This window comes from Cydia pomonella, chromosome 18 (genome assembly GCF_033807575.1).
Source record: "Cydia pomonella isolate Wapato2018A chromosome 18, ilCydPomo1, whole genome shotgun sequence".
Classification (NCBI taxonomy): Eukaryota; Metazoa; Arthropoda; class Insecta; order Lepidoptera; family Tortricidae; genus Cydia; species Cydia pomonella.
This window is the reverse complement of record NC_084720.1, coordinates 5,284,805-5,306,779: the sequence shown is the minus strand read 5'-3', so window position 1 is coordinate 5,306,779 and position 21,975 is coordinate 5,284,805. Positions and strand designations below refer to the sequence as shown.

At 37.4% G+C, this 21,975-nt stretch overlaps 1 protein-coding gene across 2 annotated transcripts in view; it reads right to left on the bottom strand.

Moving 5' to 3' along the window:
* LOC133527836 (transient receptor potential cation channel trpm) overlaps positions 1-21,975 on the bottom strand; it is a 399,070-nt gene that overhangs the window by 6,664 nt on the left and 370,431 nt on the right. Inside the window, exons 14-31 of one of the 2 annotated variants that reach the window (XM_061865026.1) lie at positions 13,850-14,007; positions 13,292-13,482; positions 12,891-13,036; positions 12,362-12,580; positions 11,856-12,077; positions 11,277-11,510; positions 11,030-11,152; positions 10,682-10,873; positions 9,787-9,870; positions 7,217-7,433; positions 6,651-6,765; positions 5,785-5,802; positions 4,921-5,063; positions 4,438-4,606; positions 3,865-4,038; positions 3,303-3,482; positions 1,596-1,714; positions 48-223 (exon numbers count right to left, since the gene is read on the bottom strand). In XM_061865026.1, the coding sequence (XP_061721010.1) occupies positions 51-223; positions 1,596-1,714; positions 3,303-3,482; positions 3,865-4,038; positions 4,438-4,606; positions 4,921-5,063; positions 5,785-5,802; positions 6,651-6,765; positions 7,217-7,433; positions 9,787-9,870; positions 10,682-10,873; positions 11,030-11,152; positions 11,277-11,510; positions 11,856-12,077; positions 12,362-12,580; positions 12,891-13,036; positions 13,292-13,482; positions 13,850-14,007 (2,877 nt within the window). In that variant the 3' untranslated portion in view covers positions 48-50. The remainder of the gene's footprint in view (positions 1-47; positions 224-1,595; positions 1,715-3,302; positions 3,483-3,864; positions 4,039-4,437; positions 4,607-4,920; positions 5,064-5,784; positions 5,803-6,650; positions 6,766-7,216; positions 7,434-9,786; positions 9,871-10,681; positions 10,874-11,029; positions 11,153-11,276; positions 11,511-11,855; positions 12,078-12,361; positions 12,581-12,890; positions 13,037-13,291; positions 13,483-13,849; positions 14,008-21,975) is intronic. The other variant, XM_061865024.1, reaches the window with a different exon arrangement.

Below are 21,975 nucleotides of genomic sequence, written 5' to 3'. Positions count from 1 at the left end.
CGCTTGATGCCCCGCTGATCACCCCGCTTAAGCGTTTGCACACTCACCATCTAGCACATTGTCTCAGGCCGAGCGGGCCCCGGCGGCTGCGGCTGTGGCTGCGGTTGCTCGGCGGACCGCTGGCGAGGCAGTTGCGATGAGTCCAGCACGATGGACGGCCGTGGCGGCAGATTCTCGCTCACCATGTGCGAAAGGGACATGTCGCTGGACGCGTTGGTCTCACCTGGAGATAAGCAAAAAATGTCTTGGACGTCTTATTCCCATTACCTACAATAGTTATTTTAATTATTCAAAAATTAATTATAATTTTTATGTTCATCCTATATTCAGAAGAACCAGGTCAAATTAATTGTACCTATACCTAATATTTATGTACAGTTTTTGGATAAACGTAAGGATGTGGGGAATTAATATAAAACAAATAAAGTAACGAATTTTATTTCTATTATAAATTATACAAATATCAACTCAACAGTCAACTCAACTCAAAAAAGAAAAATGCGCGAAATTCATATTTTCTATTGGACGATAACTCTTCGCGCCTACAGTTTTTCTATTTGCCGCTTTTTTCTACTGACGAAAATGGCTTGACAGACTATACAAACCACAAATCAGTTTGAAAAACCTAATTAGTTAAAAAAAAAACCTAAAAAGTCCATTTATTATTCCCGAATCAGCTTTTAATTGAATCCCTTGCCAGTGTAGACAAGTTTTATTTTAATATCTCTTATCGAGTCTTTTACAAGTAACTCAAGTCGTTATAGCCACGCCAAAGATGGATGGAACGAAAACAATTGGTTAATGGACCGCTGGGATAAATAAATAGAATGAAAGGTGTAAAACGAGCGCAAAAGATCACTCCCGAATGGGATGGGGGATTTAGATGAATATCTAATCTAGAAATAATTTATTTCATTGCTATTTTATTCATTGTTGAGAATAGAAATTGATGTTAACGCTATAAAATACAACATAAGCTGCATATGAGAGACAAACAAACACTGTCCCGTTGACAATTTTAGTATCTGTAGTAAATTCTCTCAAAATATGGATTCTCGGAAAATTTTATTGTAAACATATTATAATCGATGTTCAGAGATATTTTTCTCTAACGTATCCTTTGCTGCTTCATTCGAAATTACTTCGAAATGCATATTCCCCAAAAGCAATAACTATTAGGTTAGGGTATCTTATTTTACGCTTTTCTTAGACTTCTTGTGGCTTACACTTCGACCCATAGGGATCTTTTGTGCAATTGCCACCTTAGTAAAGATCCGTCTACTTAAGAGCTTTTTCGACCATCTCCATGTGCCAGATGATGGAGCTCATGCGTAGCATTTTGAATTCGTTTGGTTCCAGGTAGGCTGCTCCAAAGTCCTTCATTTTTGTCTGGTGAGGGCGTGACATTCACACATTAGGTTAGATTTTTAAGTTTAGATAGTTTAAAAAAAACTATTGTAGCTTAATGAAAACTAAACAGACAAATGAAACATAACAAAACCTTAACAAAGAAAGAGATCGTTGCTCATGTTGACACAGATAAAGCAAAGTGGTCTACCTAATAGATCTAGTTACCAAGCCGAAACCTTTTTTACCTGAAGGTTGCCTCGGCACGGGTAGCAGCACTTCTCCGCAAGCATCGTCTCCAAGTAGCGGCTGTAGCGGACTCGGCAGCTCCCTGCTGTCGATGGCTGATGATCTCCTCAGAGAATGTCTATAAATTAATACACATGTTAACAAAATCTTTAGTCAATAGCCAAGATATGAAATTGTTAAACGACTATTCATTCTCTTTTTAAATTTATTCTAAGCTTAATATGAAAAAGTTGATATTAAGCTTAGAATAAATTTAAAAGTGGAGTGGTGGTGTGGAGTTCTTTTCTTTTCTTTTTTCTTTTTTATTTCTTCTTTTGTTTTTTTTTGGAGTGGTGGTCTTGGGTGAGACTTGAACTCACGGCCTCTGGATCTGGATGGATCTGGAGTTCAAGTCTCACCCAAGATGGTAATTTTTCCACTTTTAAATTTATTCTAAGCTTAATAGCATTGTTCGCAGACGTTTCTGCTTGTTAAAAGTGAAAAAAGTTGATATGTCGCATACAAGAGTCTAAACTCAAACTCTTCACATATATAATGAAAATGCTACTATTTAAGTCATATTTTCATACAATCGGCCAAGAGCATGCCGGGCCATGCTCAGTGTAGGGTTTTGCAGTTACCATTCTGTCAGAACAGGACAAACGAGGACTATAAATTAGTAAGTATCATGTAATACATAACAAGAATAAGGGAGTACCTCAGCAGCGCTTCGTACGTCTTTTTTTTTTACTAAGAAGAAAACATTTTTGCAATAACTCAAAAACAGCTAGACCGATCATGTTTGCTATAGTTCTTAAAGTATTTCTTTTGTTTCACGATTTTTTTCATGGTTCAAAAGTAAGGGGGGAGGGCATTTTTTTTCGGAGCGATTTTTTCCTAAAATCTTTTAACTTTATCAAAAAATGGTTTGTGGAGACCCGTATTCGTTTTGAAAGACCTATCCAACGATACCCCACCTTATTGTGTCAAAGCTAAAAAAAAAAAAAAAAATTTTATGGGAGGTAAGCTAAAAATTATTTTATTAGGTTTTTATTTCACCGTTCTGTTGCCACGCATGATTTACGAGTATGTATCCATGCCAAATTGCAGCTTTCTAGCAATAACGATAACGATTGATCCGACTCTAGGTGTGTTAAAAGTAGCTTATTTTTTTCTTCTGATTCATGAGATGCAATTGAAGTTTTGCTTGAATCATGCGCTGCTATCTATCGCTGTTGTATGTGTTTCTACATGATATGCTGTAGCACATGAATAACTATCGAATATTTATATCTATTGGAATCATGTGTTGAGAAGGCTATGAATGAATTTAGATTGAAGTAGCTATTACGCTGGTAATTATTTTACGACGAATCAAGCCAAGTGCAAACCAATCACATTTTGAGCATTTTATCAGAAGTAACAGATGTACAAGTTGCAGAAAGTTTTGAAAAAGTTAGAAAAGTTGTCACAGACCGCCCGACATGCCGTGCGAAGTCCGGCAACGTCGCGGCACTTCACCCGACGTCGCAACACGTGTCGTGGGACAATTGTTCTTAGTCTATACCGGTACCTTTTTTGTTTTCACCTTTAAGAACCTTTCCAACTTTTTCTTTCACTTTCACACATTCCGCAACTTGTACATATGGAGCGTAAAATCTTTGCTAACGTTTACGCTGGAATTTCGTACAAAATAGCCTTCTCTTATCATACCTCGACCAACATACCTCTGATGCGGCAACCGGCGGTCATTGACCGTCAGCAGCGTGGTCGACTGCGGCGGTGCCCCAGGCTGCTCCTCCCCGCTCGTGTTCACACACACGCTGATGCTGATCCCACTGACCTCGCCCTCCCCCTCACCCTCCGCCTCCTCGTCGTATCTGTGCAGCACAGACTCGATTTCTAGGCTACGGTAGTTAGAGTTTCGGTTGTAGTTTCACTTCGCTATCATGATTGGACAAGTCACAATGATGGTTGCGAAGCCGCTGCGGATGCTTAAAGCAATCAGCTGTTGCCAGAATCCTAAACGCTTGGTCTGCTTAGTTTTTGATAGTTCATGGCATCACGGATTCGATATCTTTTTGTAACAATAGAAACACAATCGAATTTGTTTGTTTGATGTAGGTTAGAAATTACTTAATGGTTACCATGCCACAAACTGCCATAAAAACTGTTCTAGAGATCTTTTCTTCACCTAGAAGCTTAAATTGAAGTGAAAACTACTCAAGCACATACAACTTCACAAATGTAAGGAAAGCCAATGAACACATATACCGTCACCAGACTTACCGTCGCTGAATGAGGTTCTCCATAATGATGTAGTCATCTTCCTCGGCACCGCGCAGATGCTCCTTCTCCATGTACAGAGCGAACTCCGGGTTGGACATTTCGCTGGCGTGGCGTCGGCGGACGGAGGGCGATGCGGCTCTTGCGGGCGATAGCAGGCGAGATGTGATGGGGGTTCTAGCGAGACAAAGACAAGGGTTATTATGTATACTAAGCGGCACTGATGGACTTTACGTTAGTATTATATTGAAACCCTAATGAAAACGCTATATTGGGTACACTCAGATGCAAAAATGCAACTGAACAAATTTATTCATAATTTACCCATGCAATTTTGCAGCTCACTAAACATCTTAAATAGCATGAATCATATATAATTGCCAGACTATGTATAAACCAACAGCATAAATTTATCCATAACTGTAGCACAATAAAAAATTGTTTATTCGAGAATCGTCCGACCTCATCTATTGTATATAATTATAGAAGTAACCGTTTCCAACTCGTTTGTGATGATGAATAGCCAGTAGTAGTGACCTCAGGCGCCTTCGCTCAGCTAGGATAAGTAGACCTTACCTTGGTGTATGCGGCGGGGAGAACAGTCCATACACGGTTTCCAGCTCATCGGTGATGCTGGTGTACTCGTGCATGGCCAGCAACAGAGATCTCGGCGCGCCGCCGACCCGAGCTCGGCCTGAACCCATGCCGGTGGCGCCACCGGTTGCTTCCCAGCCTGACTGCCGACCTATGGAAACACGTTATGAGTACATTTCATTTGATTGCAATTTTCGTTTAGAATTGGATTATTTTAAATTCATCCAGTGAACGATGGAGACGTTAGGCGGCCTATCAGTTTCACAAATTAATATCATGTTTTCGTCAATCACTACAGTTATAATATAGTTGTATGCTATCAGTAGTGTGGAGTTGTTAAAGTCAAGAAGAAAACTAGACAGGAATTAAACTTTTCGCTTCCTAAAATGTTGGATATTAAATATAGATTAACTAACCAGCAAAAATGTAAAACTTTAGACAGTAAAATCGTTTAGCTTGACTTGCCAGTGACAGAGTTATGAAGGGAGCTAGCATCAACAGCTGAGTTGTCAGGTTCTGAATGCGTTTGACTGTGCTGTCTCCTCGGGGCCAGATGCTGCGTCGAGTAGTGCCCTCCCATGCCGCAGTCGTTGCCACCTTCCGAACGCCTGGTGACCACATCGACAGTTAAAATAATCGAGTTAAAACGGGTTTGTTACATTTTATAATCTAAATGTAGTATGTGCATGTAAAAGATAAGTGTTTGGGAAAGTGTGGGCAATTAAAGAAGTAAAAGAGACAGATATTATTAGTAATTAAAGAATTGGTGTATGTTTGTTCTGAATAAATCTAAATCAGAACGCAGTACTTTGAGTTATTGAAGTACTGTTTTTAAGATTTCAGATTTTATACAGCTTACCTTTGTATTGTTTAGAGAAATTAGCTGGCAGCACGCAAAAATGCAAATACATGTTGCAAACAACAATAAGAGGAAATCGAAGGCTAACAGACGTTTTTGTGCAAATGTATGGATCTGTTATGTTCAGAGATTATACACAAAATATGTTGACATACCAAAGGAACATAACAATCGTATGTAAATCAAACCTTGTAAATCTTTCCTCTGAAATTATGCTATTATGACGGCAATAAGAACAAGTTACGACAGATATGTATGCTTTCATTAAAAACAACAAAATGTAGAGACATCTCGCAAGTATCAGTGACAAATAAATTGTGCAGTTTGTTAGCAGTTAAGTGACTGTGTGTGTAAGCTATAACCAATTGTGAATTATTTATGTTTAAACAGTATAATGTACAAGGCACTACAACTAACTACATCGCTAGTTACAAGCTAAGCCAATCGCCAAATGAGTCTATTTGACTTACTGTTTCCATAACCGTCTCCTAACAGATGCAAGTAACAACAAAAAATAAAATTAAAAACAATCATGGTGATGGTAATTTTTGCAATCAAATCAATAAAGTTGTTGCCAATTTCATGAGTAAAAGAAAAGAAACGGTACAATTAACTCTGAAAGTAGGTGAACGAAATAATGATACAGCCGATTTTCATGCTGATGACAGACGCTACGATGTGACTAGTCTTATAGCAACAGTAGCCCAGTGAGTCCCTACAATCGACGCAAAGTCAGATTTCCAAAATATAAACATGATATCAATCTCGATCGGTCTCTATCGCTCTAATATTGATTTTATGGTAACGGACTGAAATTAATATTATGATAGTATCATATTTTAAAAATCTTATACGCTTCATTGCTTATGCCGAAATCAGTAATTTTGCATTTGTGAATATCTTACTTTTACTGCATTGGATGATATAAATTTGGATAAGAAAACGTTTATTTACGTATAGTTTACAATAACATACACAGCACGAAAGGTCAAAAGTGTTGTATAATGCATTGTGATCCAGATTGTTTGCTATTTTGTTGCGACAATGAATATTCCATATTTCCATTGCAAATTGCTAACATCAATAACACTACAGTGAAAATAAACAGAATGCTCTTGGTAAACCTAGAATTTAATTAGTACATTGCATAACATTTCACCAGTGGATAGACATTTCATCGTACAGAAGCGAGTGGATTATCCGAAGTTGGAATTTAGAGTTATAATATTAAGACCTTCGTGAAACGCACGAACTGTGATGACAATTGCGTCAGATATTTGTTGAGCAGCATGAAATAGCATAATAGAAGAGTAGTGAAGAATACTACAATACATACCGTCTAGTGTTAGCTGTTCTCCTGGTTCCCGCTGTGTTGGTTCTAGGTCGAAGGCTGGCGAGGTCTGCTGGCGGCTCGTTCACTTCCAAGAACGCATCATCATTTATCGATGGAACTATACAGGCAAATGTAAGTTTTTATGACGCAAATATTCTATAAGCTGACACGAATAAAAATCATATGACATACAAACGTTTGCATTTTGATCGCATCGTTGGCGATGTTAAATTTACAGCGAGCTGCTTAAGTAGGTGTGCACTTTGGCAGTTGGGTATTAGGTATGTGTGATCGGTAAAATTTTATCTTTTAAAAATGTAAAATCAAGCTTTTTCTTTTATCGACATATAACTTTAAATAATCAATAGCCAGCAATATTGTTATTACTGACCTTGGCAGTGTCAAATGGACATATTTTATAACATCTGCGTAACTTATTTCTATACATTTCGCTCGCACTAATATGCGAGTACAAACGAGATGCATAGAAAATTAGAAAGTATGTTACGCACACGCTAACGAATATGTCAGTGTCAAACTGGTGGTAACCTTACAAGTCCTATCTTTACCTTTTTTTTCTTCACTAGGTTCAGTCCTATTGCTTTCCGAACTCCTCTGTCGCGCCGGTGTGGGCGGTTGCGGTCTGATGACGGTGACCTCCGGCCCCGCACCACTGCCTCCCGAGGACGTGGACGTGGAGTCTCCGTGGTCCTTCTCTCCTGGGCCCGGGGCTTCTGGCCCAGAGTGGGGCATCTCGTCCTGGTGCACAGGTGATTTTGGTGTTAACTAAGGAGGACAACCTATTTGAATCATCGCGGTCTCCAGGGCTTCTTGAGAAAAGTTGAAACAGAAGCTAGGATTTAACATAACGGATGCAAAAGTATTTATACATTCCTGCAAAGCTTTTCAGAAGTAATTACGTGTGAGTATAGAAAATCACATTCATAAAAGCAGCTAAATGTATTGTAAATAGTAACTAAAAGAAGAAATTTAACTAAACATGATAAACAAAATATCTTTATAGAAAAAAGATGACCTAATTATGTGAGTACACTAAACAATGTTTTTACCGTTGGTTGCAATGTCTGTAATCAAAAATAATAATTAGCGGTTATGAAGACATATTGAAAAGCTAATAGACTATGAGGATTATGTAAAGTTATCACTTATAAATATGGTCACACAACACAAGTATGAAGGAATACATTTAAATGGTGCTGTCTCACACGACACAAAGCGCTTTTACGGGTTCCTTAATGATTTATCTTTTTTTGTCATACACTCCAATATTTGCTTGAATTTCGGAGGTAAAGCGCTACATATCTATTCTCTATAGGCACTATAAGAATTGTCCCAACGAACACGTTTTTCAAAAAGTGTACAATGAAGTTTAATCCAAGGAACTAAAAACGCACTTGTTGTTTTTTTATACATACGAATATAAAAAGTATTAAAGACGTTATTAACAATAATATAAAAGTTAGAACAAATTTAGTCAAAAACTAGCAGAAATTTTGTGATATGCCGTCACTGGAAATGATACAATTAACAGAGACGCTGCAGCAATGTTACGAGGGTCATGCCAAAAGAAGTTAGATACTCTATGGTCATTTGATCGATACTGGCCAGTTATACACCATTGTAAAGGTAGGTTATTTGCTAATAAATTCAAATATGGAACACTCGGAAAATGTTAGGATTCCTTTTTTAATTATTTTTTTTCTGGGTAATTTTGGAGGGAAATTTTCGCAACAATGGAGCTCACTCGACGTGATTTTCGTGTTATGATTTATTATGATTTTAAAAAAGGTTTAAAACCTCAAGAGTGTTTTGAACTTTTAGTTTCAACTTTTGGCGAGTCTGCTTGTTCACGTGCAACTGTTTTTAATTGGTTTGCTGAATTTAAAAGGGGACGAGAGACCTTTGAAGATGAGGCGAAGACCGGACGGCCGCCAACCGCAGTCACTCAAGAAAACGTACAGGCTGTGGAAAAAAATGTTCGTGCGAACCGACGAATTACATATGCAGAGCTCGAGCGTGAGCTGGGTATTGGATCAGCAGCATTGCAAACTATAATTCATTATCATCTGGCCCTTCATAAGCGTTGTTCAAGATGGGTGCCGCACAAACTCACCGATTTGCAAAAAGACCGCCGCGTAGATTGGTGCAAATTTATGATAGATAAATTCGACGCTGGCGAGAAAAAAAATGTATATGATATACTTACAGGTGACGAAACATGGCTATATAACTACGACCCCGAAACAAAGCGGCAGTCCACAGTATGGTGTTTTGAAGATGAGCCGACGCCAACAAAATGTCGCCGAACCCGAAGTACACAAAAACAAATGATTGCCTCATTTTTCTGCAAGACGGGACATATTGCTACGATAGTGCTAGAAGATCAAAGGACAGTCAACTCTGAATGGTATGTGACAGTTTGTGCCCCCAGAGTACTGTCAGCTTGGTGTGACAAGCGGCCGAAATCGGGAACTCAGCACCTGCTCTGGCACCATGACAACGCTGCCCCTCACACTTCTGCTAGAACACTTGACTATTTCAGCTCAAAAAACGTGACTATCTTGCCCCACCCGCCATATTCCCCCGACCTAGCCCCTTGCGATTTTTACTTATTTCCCAAAATTAAAGAAAAATTAAAAGGAAGGCGATTTGAGAACAAAGAAGATGCCCTGGCTGCGTATAATTATGAAATTTCTGAGGTATCTAAAGAAGAGTGGTCATCGGTATTTTCTAAGTGGTTTAGACGGATGGAAAAGTGTATACGTGTTCACGGTGACTACTTCGAAAAAATAGATAGCTGTAATAAAGAATAAAGTCGGTAACTTTTGAGTATCTAATTTCTTTTGGCATGACCCTCGTATAGAGGCTGAATGATGATCATGCAAATATTGATCAAACGAATGTCGCAATTATTATCATATTTCACCAAGTTGACAATTTCTTGTCCATTTCTGGGTGGATAAGTAGCAGCATCAATGGTTACTTGTTTGACCAGCAACGTATTGTGAATCGTCAATGCCAGGCAACAATTGTGAGCGACGTGAAATAGGAGTGTCAAAAACATTAGTTATAACTGATTCAGTATTCGTTGGGACATCGGGTAAGGTCTGGGGCTTACATCGGAGGGTTGCGATCGCTCGTCCTCCTCCTGCACGGGGCGCACGACGAAGCGCGGGGGGCCCGTGTCGCTGTCCGACAGCACCTGCCACGTTTAGCCACATCAATGGAGAGCGTACGAGTTGATTTGAAAATGGGAGTACTTAAATAAGTTAGAAATATTAATTTACATTCAGTTTCTCTTCAACGTCAATTTTATAATTGATAAATCTTATAGCATTTGTCTCAACGTATGATAACGCATGATCGTATGATGAATTATATTACTATTCGAAAGGAAATGTTTAAAAATAATCATATATATAAATTATACATTTTCAAATCACCAGGTATGCATATAAAAGCATAGAAAGATTATCAAAACGTTGATAGTTCTCCGTTTTCACAATCACATACGTAAATATTGATTTATACGTTTAACTGATAAAACGTTTTGGTAATCCAACACAATGAGATTTACGAAACATTTAATGATATAAATGTATATTTTAGTAGGGCATAACAAAACACATCGACAGTTAATAATGACATGCCAGAATAACAACACATTGCATTAGTAAAATGAACACTGAAAAGCATTCTTCAAAAGGTTTCAAAATATTCAAACAATTAACTGTCTGAATACATTTTTGAATAAACATATCATAATGCGGTGGCAAATGTGATTATAATGAGAATCTCCGTAATTGTTTAGAAAAATTGGTCTTAATAAAACTTAAGAAAATATATTTATATAACTTTTCAATTACAATTTCAGCTTTAATAAATTTTCCAAATACTATTTTACTTGTTTACGTTACGGGACTAGAACTTTATAAAACCTTAGGAATTTAATAAAAAAATTGCCATCGCATGGTGTAACATTGATTTTTATAATTAAATACTTGAAAGCCTACCTCTGACCTATCACTAGTCGTTCTCAGTCTTGCACCAGCAGCTTGAAAGGTCGGAGGCGGTGGTCCCAGCGTGTCCGTCGATCCTCGGTTAACCAAAGACGGGTGTGTGGCCATGAACCGGTGTATTACAGCTAGATGGTTCATCGTCTGTTCTGCTACGTCTTCTAATTTTCTTAATCTAAACTCTACGCTCTGAAAGAATGATGTCATCAAATTAAACCAAGAGAAGGTTTATTTTATTAAAGATAAATTCTCCTTACTCGGGAGTCCCTTACCCCTGCTCTCCGTACTATAATACTTAAACTATTCTAAAATAGTATACTCCTCAATTACAATTACATGGCTTACCTGTACTGACTGTATTTGGCAATTAGCTTTTTGATTTAAGTCTTCCATTTTAGTTGTGATATGTTCTACCCTATCAGTTGTGTTTCTCACTCTTTCTTCCATAGAATTTGATAATTTAATTTCCTGCAAAACATGATTTGGCTTTAATTTAATAATTTTTAAATCATATTCAAGATTATAAGAATGTTTTAAATCTGTTTCAAGTCAATGATTATATATTTTGACAAACACTATTATTAATACTTACTTGTTCCCTAAAATAACCTTCAACACACTCTTCTTCAAAATCATACAACCTTTCCATATCTTCTTTCTCTAAGAAAAGTTTCAGTCCGTTATCGTATTGAAACCTCTGGTGTGAGACATTTCTCGTCACCCATTTGCAAGTCGCGTAAATGTGACAGAAAATTATTAGTGGAGGAGGCAGAACTGGCTTTTGTTCATATTCCATCACCACCGTGAATCTTTGGAACATCCATACCTGTGAAGTTAAATGTTAAGTTTGGTCTTTGCAGCGAAATTGCAGAATCATAATGTTGGCTTCTGTAATTAATTTGACTAATATGTTAGAATTATTAAAACACGATTCTAAAACGAACGACATACAATCGAACAAAACTGCATGCAGCATTTTACTTAATTTGCAAATAAAGACAATAATTCTATGCTATGTAAGTTAAGGGTTAAATTAATATATTGATGTTGAACAAAAGCTTTATATATCATTTTGGAAACAATCAATATGATATATGTGCTATAAAGATAGACAAATTAGTATTCGCTAATCAGTAAAATTAAAAATAATAAAGCAAAATAAAAACAAAACCTGATGCGAGACTTCATTGACTTCGTTAAATATATTGTTAAAGACGGCAATAAGGAGGTTGATGAGCAAAATATTTGCGACGAGAAGGTAAATCGTCATGACGATGGGCGTGATCCAGCGGCCAGTCACGCACTTGGCCATGTCGACGCCCAAGCCGCACGGGGGATCAATCTCCGGGGCAAACACCTCGCCATACAACATGAAGTATGGTTGGAAGAATATCTAAAAAGAATTAAAAATAAAATGAATAAAAAAGTGGAGGAGATTAACAAAAGTTAAATTAAGTTGTATAAAATAATTATCTACGTATAGGTATAAATTAGGGGGTTCAGTGGTGTGGGATGATTTATCCAAACTGGCCAAATTGAAAGAAAATTATTGAGAAAACTAATAACAATACCAACAATGGATGATTCTAAATGGCCTACCAACTGTGTAAATCAAATCTCGCAACAGGCGAAACGAACATCAATAACATCAACATCTACGATAAACTGGCCGCAAACCTGATGCGACACACCGTTGACTTCAATAAAGATGTTATTGAAAACCGCTATGAGTAGGTTAACGAGTAAAATGTTCGCGATGAGGAGGTACACGCTCATGACCACTGGGGGCACCCAGTGGCCCACCCGACACTCCGGCTGGTTTAACCCGCCGCAAGGCGGTGCCATTTGTTCGGCGAATACTTCGCCGTAAAGCATGAAGTAGGGTTGAAAGAATACCTGAAAATGTTAGTGATTGGGTAATGTCGCTTGTTAGTATGAAGTTTCAAAATATTGATAAATGTAGTGGATACGTCAATAATAATGATGGAGCCAGATAAAATATTGTTGTTTTCTAAATGAATGGATCATCTATAAAAGTGGATATCATATCACAGCAACCATCCGTTATATTTTAATTAATAAATATCGCAATTTGTGTTCAAAAGGGCTGATAAATTATGACAGAATTGAGCCACCAGTTATTCCAACAGATATTCGCTTTGGTCCAGCTAATATGCATATTTCGTTTAAAAACGTTTTTACTTACTTCTCTGATGAGGTACCAACTGGCTTCCTTATCGGGGTAGAGTATCGCTTGCCGCGCGACCCCAAACGACATTAGCACCACCAATAATAGCACCACGAAGTATATCATGTTTTTCACCATCTTACCCATCATTGTGACTAAAGGTCCTAAAAATCATAGGGGTAACATTAGAAGTAATGTTTCAATTTAGCTTTAGTTTGAGCAAGAGCTGGCCAATCAAAAGTGCAGCATTTTGACAAGTTTCAATGGCAGTATCCTTAAAAAGATATTGTGTAGTGCATCGTGCACACGATTACTTATGTACAGCGTTAATATATTTAGATATATATATCTCCAACATACACACAATTGTACAAAAGGTTCTAAGTATACTTGAAAAATAAATAGCACGAAGGACTTACCTAAGTACTTATTTACGCCTAATATGTTCAGTATCCTTAAGTACCAGTAGATGATATCGACGCAGTAAATGACGCGGCCGACGTCCATCGAGCTCACGCGCAGCCTCAGCGTCAAGCCCACCAGGAAGAATATGATGAAGCCTGCGTCGTACGTGTTCCACATGTTCCATGCCCACACGCTAAACTTATGTCTACGGAAAGATTTCAAAGATTTATTTAATTCGAGTGGCGAAATAATCTCTCTATTAGTGCTAAGCTTTTGACTTGGTTGATTTTAGTAAGATTGACCAATAATATTGATTTAATAGGATGGGATGTTTAGTTTAATATCAATATTTAAATTTATTTAAGAACACATTAATATACTTTTTGAAGTAAGCAGGTATTTTTTAATTTTAATTAACTCACATGTGTATTTAACAGGGAACAATTCTAGTTCCACTGCTCTTTATTTTTAATAGAAATGACTATAGCATATTTTATGCAGCTGAATAATAATACACGTTACATGCATTTCCACAATAAATGGTAACATGAAAAGTACCTAAGTACACTCACCTAATAGCAACAGGTTCGGACGTAACGATTTCTCTTACTTTCTCACATAAAAACGTTATTATATAACATATAGAATAAATCTCAGGCCAAGATGGCGTATGGCTCATCCTGACTAATACTGTATATGTAAACATCAATAGGAACAATATGTAGGCGATCTGAAACAATATAAATAATGTTTAGTGTATATCCTTTATATCTCAGAGGATATTTAAATGATCGTTTTTAGGGTTCCGTAGCCAAATGGCATAAAACGGAACCCTTATAGTTTCGCCATGTCCGTCTGTCTGTCTGTCTGTCTGTCTGTCTGTCTGTCTGTCTGTCTGTCTGTCTGTCTGTCCGAGGCTTTGCTCCGTGGTCGTTAGTGCTAGAAAGCTGAAATTTGGCATGGATATATAAATCAATAAAGCCGACAAAGTCGTACAATAAAATCTAAAAATTTAATTTTTTTTTGGGTACCTCCCCTACACGTAAAGTGGGGGTGAATTTTTTTTTTCGCTTTAACCCTAGAGTGTGGGGTATCGTTGGAAAGGTCTTTCAAAACTAATAGGGGTTTTCAAGAAACATTTTTTGATAAAGTGAATATATTCGGAGATAATCGCTCCGAAAGAAAAAAAAAATGTGTCCCCCCCCTCTAACTTTTGAACCATAGGTCCAAAAAATATGAAAAAAATCGTGGAAGTAGAGCTTAAGAAAGACATTAAATGAAAACTATAGCGGACATGATCAGTTTAGCTGTTTTTGAGTTATCGCAAAAAGTTTTCCCTTCATAGTAAAAAGACTTACTTTAATTAGGTACTGATTATGCAAATTTGCCTATTTGTTTAACTCGGGTGAAAGGTACCATTTACTACACTTTAAGCTCCAGTTTAGCTTATTGTGACGGGAGAGTAACTACGGAACCCTACACTGAGCGTGGCCCGACATGCTCTTGGCCGGTTATTTATTATATTATATCTCTGAAAATTAGAGACTTTTAAATCTTTTAAGAATTTTAGTACCTATATATCTCTAATAAATAGAATATATTTTATTGCATTGATTCCATATTTGTAATTGTATTTTGTAATTTTTGGTTATTTTTAATGTTTGTAAAAATCCCCTGTGGCCTATTTGATGTTTGATGTGATGTCCTATGAACGTTTCTCGTTTCTTTATACGCTATTTCTGCATGCAGCGCAATACTAATAATTAAAGGCGCAAGATCAAAGTGTTCTTTGTGGATATAGTTACCCTATCGTAGGTATATAATTTGAAGGCAGTAGAAAATCATTAATCAATCAATCACAGAGCCGAAATAAAAACAAAATGTTATTATTCAGTCATTATCATGTAACGTACCTATGTAAAGGATGACATGCTAGAACGCGACGGGGCCGGGCCGAAGCTTCCGGCGCTTCGTTTTCTATGGAAATCATTACTAGATCACCGATCAGCCGCCATAGAAAGTGATGTGTTGGACGCCTCGGCCCGGGCCTGACCCGGTCTAGCGTGAGTTTATCCTTAACTCTATATTAAGATATTGATACCTATAGGTAATTTTAGATCCTTGGTCACGCTTCAATATTTGGACATAACCTCATTATCGATCGGTCGAAAAGAATCGTGGGTTGTTATTCGACAAACAGATAATAATGAAGTGAGGATTTTAATAAAACTTGAAGCTGAAGAGTGTCTGAAGATATATAGTTGTTTTTAACTGTAAATGAATTTGGTACCTACTAAAGGAAGAAATTGAACCAAGCTACGTACTAAAGGAAGGTTGAGTAGTTAATATATACTATTAAATTAATTACAATTAAATTAATATTATATAATTACGAGAGATTCGGACCCAATTTGTTTAGAAACAGTCTTGAAATTAAGTCGCTTGATCACTGAGACAATAAAAAAAACACGAAGAGGAATATAGGGAAAACTACTTACTCTCATTTTGGAAGTATGTTCGAAAACTAGTACCAGACATAGATACATATTATGTTACGCAAATGCTCGCGCCAAGTTTTATACAATTTAAGGATGTCGTTTTTCAAATGAGAGCGTTCGATTGGCAGCGTTTTTTAGGCGGCGGGTTCGTGAGACACTTAAGGGGCTGTCAACACCCAATTTCGCTAATATTTACCATAACGTCAATGTCCAGAGAAGAAAATGGGGCTACGTTTGTATGGAGAAGCGGCCATCCCTTCTTTCTTATCCCCATCCATTCTTTCATCTTTCTTATTAAGCAGGAAAAAACGAATTGTTTTCATTGACATCTAAGGATGGGCCTTACGAGCAATAAGAATGGAGCCAATCGAATTCGAGGCAGTCGTGCAGTCTAATGCAGCGGCTTACGTGAGCGAATAACTCGCGAATGCGAAGCGGCGCGGGTGAATTCAATCCTTTGATACCTATGGAAGTGTCCTACGTGGGTGATCTCGTTGTGAACGCGAATGCCGTTGGGCCGCCGCGCCGCGACGCATCGCGAGTTATTCGCTCACGTAAGCCACTACGCGATTGGCTCGAATTCGTGAGTGACACCGCTGAACTAGCACCATTCTTAGTGGCCGTAAGGCTCGTCCTTAGATATATTATGTCAATGATTGTTTTAGTAAAGTAAAAAATATATGTATTTATCATATTTTAAAGACCATGGCCGTACTCGACTCGATAGAGGATTGGAGGAAATCGCCTCGATACAAATTAATTGCAAAGATTGGTCTTAAATTCACAATGAAACGGTTCTATGTCTTTATTTTTTGACTTATGAGTCTGCAATTAAAATCACAATTTCTAAATATTTATACCTAAACCACTAACGAGAACATTACATAAGTACCTAATTCACATTTTTTATTATATTTCAATAGTTTTCTTTTAAGGCACAGTAACAGTGATAGTGCTATCTCATTTACTCCGATATAAATAGACAGTGTGTGCGCTTACGATATTGGCAGCCTCTTAAGACAAATAGTACATCAACGAATCAACGAAGTCAGAGACTAAATCATCTGTCTTATTTACCTAGATCCTAAACAAACTCAGATATATTATTTTGTTAAGAAATCTTTTGAAAAGATACAAGATTATGTTTGCCACTGTTACACTTTATATATTACTCGTGATATTAAACAGGGTATTTTTGGATTTAAATAAATGGAGATAAGAAATATTTTTTGCAGATAATAAAATATATATTTTATGTAGGTTGTAGTTTTGATTAAAGCGTTTAAGTAGAACGTCTCATACCTACAGCATATTCAAGTTACTAAATTTGCAACAGATATGATAGAACAGTAGATTGTTAACCAAGGGATGAAAGGCACCCATTTCCGGCGAGTGGTTTGGCGGTCGAACGCAGTGAGAGCCAGGGACCGGAAAACCCGTTCATTTGCCTTACCCGTTCGGAATGGGTAACCCCTTCATACGATAAGCTAATCGTTTGGGTAACCCGTTCAACCGGTTACCCAACAATAATGATAACCCGTATTATTCAGATTAACCTAATCGTAACAAGTGGTTACTGCTTACAGGAGCTGATTCGGTTTGTGTTTTGCGTGTACTAACCGGTAACCTTTCGGTTTAGGGTAAGCCTTACCCCTCTCCCGCGCCTTTCCCCCGCCGCTGCGGCACCGCGGGAGAGATGGGCATTACGTAATTGATTCGATAGGTATATTGTAACTACCGACGTAAAAGTACTTTTCGTTAATGTTGACTTACTATATAGATGCTTATTTGTATCCGGTTTATAACAGGTTTTAGTAAGATGGCGGCCACACACTTTGTCATAAAAATCATCATTTTTAGGTTTTAGGGAGTTCCGATTCCGAAAATGATGACGATTTTGGAATTCAAGATGGCGGCCATGCAGTAAGTTATAAAAGTCGCCATGTAAATCGGTTTTTAGGTTTATGGGAGTGCAGATTTAGAAAAAGATGACCATGTTGGAGTCCAAGATGGTGACCATGTACTATGTCATAAAAATCGTCATGGATGTCGTTATATAGGTTTTAGGGAGTGCAGATTTCGAAAATCATGACTATTTTGGAATCCAAGATGGCGGCCATGCAATTTGTCATAAAAGTCGTAATGGATGGAGTCCAAGATGGTGACCATGTCATAAAAATCGTCATGGATGTCGTTTTATAGGTTTTAGGGAGTGCGGATTTCTAAAATCATGACTATTTTGGAATCCAAGATGGCGGCCATGCAATTTTTCATAAAAGTCGTCATGGATGTCGTTTTATACGTTTTAGGGAGTGCGGATTTCGAAAATGATGATCATTTTGGAGTCCAAGATGGCGGCCATGCAATTTGTCATAAAAGTCTTCATGGATGTCGTTTTATAGGTTTTAGGGAGTGCGGATTTCGAAAATGATGACCATTTTGGAGTCCAAGATGGCGGCCATGCAATTTGTCATAAAAGTCTTCACGGATGTCGTTTTATAGGTTTTAGGGATTGCGGATTTCGAAAATCATGACTATTTTGGAATCCAAGATGGCGCCCATGCAATTTGTCATAAAAGTCGTCATGGATGTCGTTTTATACGTTTTAGGGAGTGCAGATTTCGAAAATGATGACTATTTTGGAATCCAAGATGGCGGCCATGCAATTTGTCATAAAAGTCTTCATGGATGTCGTTTTATGGGTTTTAGGGAGTGCGGATTTCGAAAGTCATGACTATTTTGGAATCCAAGATGGCGGCCATGCAATTTGTCATAAAAGTCGTCATGGATGTCGTTTTATTCGTTTTAGGGTGTGCAGATTTCGAAAAAGATGACCATTTTGGAGTCCAAGATGGTGACCATGTACAATGTCATAAAAATCGTCATGGATGTCGTTATATAGGTTTTAGGGAGTGCAGATTTCGAAAATCATGACTATTTTGGAATCCAAGATGGCGGCCATGCTTTTTGTCATAAAAGTCGTCATGGATGGAGTCCAAGATGGTGACTATGTACTATGTCATAAAAACCGACTGCCGCCGCGCCGCGCCGCGCACTCGCACGTGCACGTAGGGAATGGAACCGCCGTGTTTCGCGTCGGGCGCTACGTTAATAGACCATATGCAATTTACGTAAAAGCTAAAACAGCTTGTTCGTATTTAATCAGCGCTTGAAGCGATAACCCTTTCCCGGGTTTTTAATATCGGTAAGCGCTAACCTGAATTAATTCAAATAAAAGGATTAGCTTCTTAACCGGTAAGCCAATCAAAAGCTTACCGAAATGAAGCGGTTTTTGGAACACAGCTTTACAATAACCCGGGTTTTTGAACGGGTTAGGGTAAGCGGGTCCGGTCCCTGGTGAGAGCACCAATAGACTGAAATGGTGCCTTTCACATAAGATAAACACTCTACTTTTCATTTTGAATACGAGGAAAGCAAAATACATGTGCATTTAAAAAACACGGGTAAGAATAAACCTCAGTAGTATTTCAGGGTGCTTTCAATTAACAATTTAGGTTCGTTCGTTATTTATGGTGTGGGGAGTTAATTATCATAGAACAAATTCAATTATTTTCAGAACATATTTACGCAGGTGTGTAAATATTTTCTGTTGCTGTTTTTATTTTTGTTTTGGCTTTAATACAGGCACCTGCCGCGATAGCAGAGGACGCTGGTTCGATTCCAGCCTGGGGCACTGGAGACCTTGGTCAGTTTTTCTTAGTATATGACATTTATTTCAGTTTACAAATCCATTTAAAACCAAAATTTCAATTACTTATCGTAATAAAAAGCAAATAACGTACATAGAAAGTACAGTGCTCTAGAGCACAAACGTATCATTTTCTGAACACTTTTAGAGCATAAAAAATGGAAATTTATTTTGTTATCAGTATCAGTAAGTCAGTCAACCGTATTTTATATTAAAGAAGAAAACTTCAACATCAATATTTGCAATACAAATGTAGGTCGATTGAGGTCGTGGTAATCAATAAGCTATTCGATACTAAGTCTATTATTTACCTTCATATATTTTTCATAAGCTATCCCTCTATTTGAAACTGCAGAAACTGGATCAAATAGAACATTTAATAAGCCAATGCTTTTGCATGTTTTCGTTCTACCTGTCACACACCAGTTTTATCACAACATTTATCAGTTAAGAGGCTGTCAATACCTAAAGCGCGAACACTGTCTATTTGTATCGGAGTAAATGAGATAGCACTGTCGCATGTTACTGGGCCTGGGCAAGGGAATAATAAGAAAAATATTTAAATAAAAAAAAGTGGATTGTTAGTGTTCTTTACGGGATAAGGTTCAATTTTGATTGCAGGTGAATCATAAGGCAAACGCGTCTGGATTCTTAAATGATTTTATTGTAACTAAACGAGAGGGTAAAAATGCATAAGTATCTATAGGTACAGCTAGATAGTAAGTATAGTATGAGGACGGAAATCGACAAAACATACCGCCCGCCAAAAACAACAGTTTTTAACTAAACTAAGGAAAATACATAACCTAAAACTTACGTACATAGTTGCTTGAACAATAATATCCAAATGCATCCAAACACTTAGGTATCACAAGCACTAACATCACAACCGTATGTTTTAAGTTCAACTCTAATAAACAAAACTAATGATTTCAATGCATTTCACTTGCATAATAACAAATAACTAATTACAATTCAAGCGACGCTGGCGTGAACCAAAGAAACATGATAACTGATAAAGTAGGCTCAATTTCTTTAAGTAAACAACTAACTGCCTGCATCGCGGAGGTAATAATTGCGTGCCCGCGTAGGGTATCTTTTGTTAACATTTTAGTACCTAAGCTTACTTCTAAATACAAAATCTATATTAAATAGGTCAACCATAATAACAAAACTTATTTCATAGCATACACTTTAGTGGACTGTACTCGTATACGTAAATCATTTTGTTTAACCGACTTCATAAAAAGGAGGTTCTATGTTTGTAATACGTATGTATTTTGTTCGCTTTTATGGACGACGTGAAGCATAATATCTTAACAGCTAGATAATATAATCTTTATCAAACAATTCGTTATTTTTTTTTGTACTTAAACAAGTTGAATAGGTAAGTAAATAAGGAAAAACTTAATTTCTAAACAAATAAAGGTTTACGAACCTATTTTACCTGTGCATTTAATTACATTTGCATGTAATAAAGTTACAATGGTATGCTTAAACGCTGGTTATAAGAAAGTCTGCGATCCGCTCGGTAACCCATTATCAAGAATTAACCCATAGGGGATCCGTCTTATACACGTGACATCTACAAAATGTAATTAATGCATCCTCCTATAAATACATAAATAACATAAACTTAGCAGCTTTTTTATACTTAACGTAAATTACATAGGACAAAGTATTTAGCGCTTTAAATAAATTTTAGGAAAATAGCTTGTCGCTAATCTTTGTGCTTATGTATTGAGTAGGTATTACCAATTACAACTACAGTCGGCCAGCATTATTAGTACCTGAAAATTATTAACATACGAAATAAATTTAACTGCCCACCATAGCTCATTATTTTTCACTACAGACGTTAACTGTGTATTAATCTGCAGTTTTAGGTAACAATATTAATTTAGACAACGGTCTCTTTAGAATGTGATTGCCCTTGTACTGGACCGTTACAACACGTACTAAATTATCAGGCCCTGCGTGCAGTGCCGTGATCTTGCCTAGCAGCCACTTGGCCGGTGGTAAGTCCTGCTCCTTCATAATGACAACATCTCCTATACAGGGTGATTTTACTACATCGTACCACTTGTGTTTTTGCTGAAGTGTGTTTAAATAATCTGACTGCCATTTTTTCCAGAAGTCTTGCGTTTGTTTTTGTACGAGTTGCCAGCGTGTTAACAAATGTAAACTTTTAGTTTCATAACTTCTATCAGGAATGTTAATCAGAGCTTCACCTACAAGAAAGTGTCCTGGCGTGAGGGGGTTAAGTGTGTCCAGAGTATCATCCAGCTGACAGAGTGGCCTTGAATTTAGACACGCTTCAACCTGGCTTAGCTGTGTTGAAAATTCTTCATACGTCAACTTCGTAGCTCCGTTGACTCTCAATAGGTGGCGCTTTGCCGAGCGTACTCCACTTTCCCACAGGCCTCCAAAGTTTGGTGACTTTGGCGGCACAAAGTGCCACGTCGTACCATCATTAGCAAGAAGTTCAGCT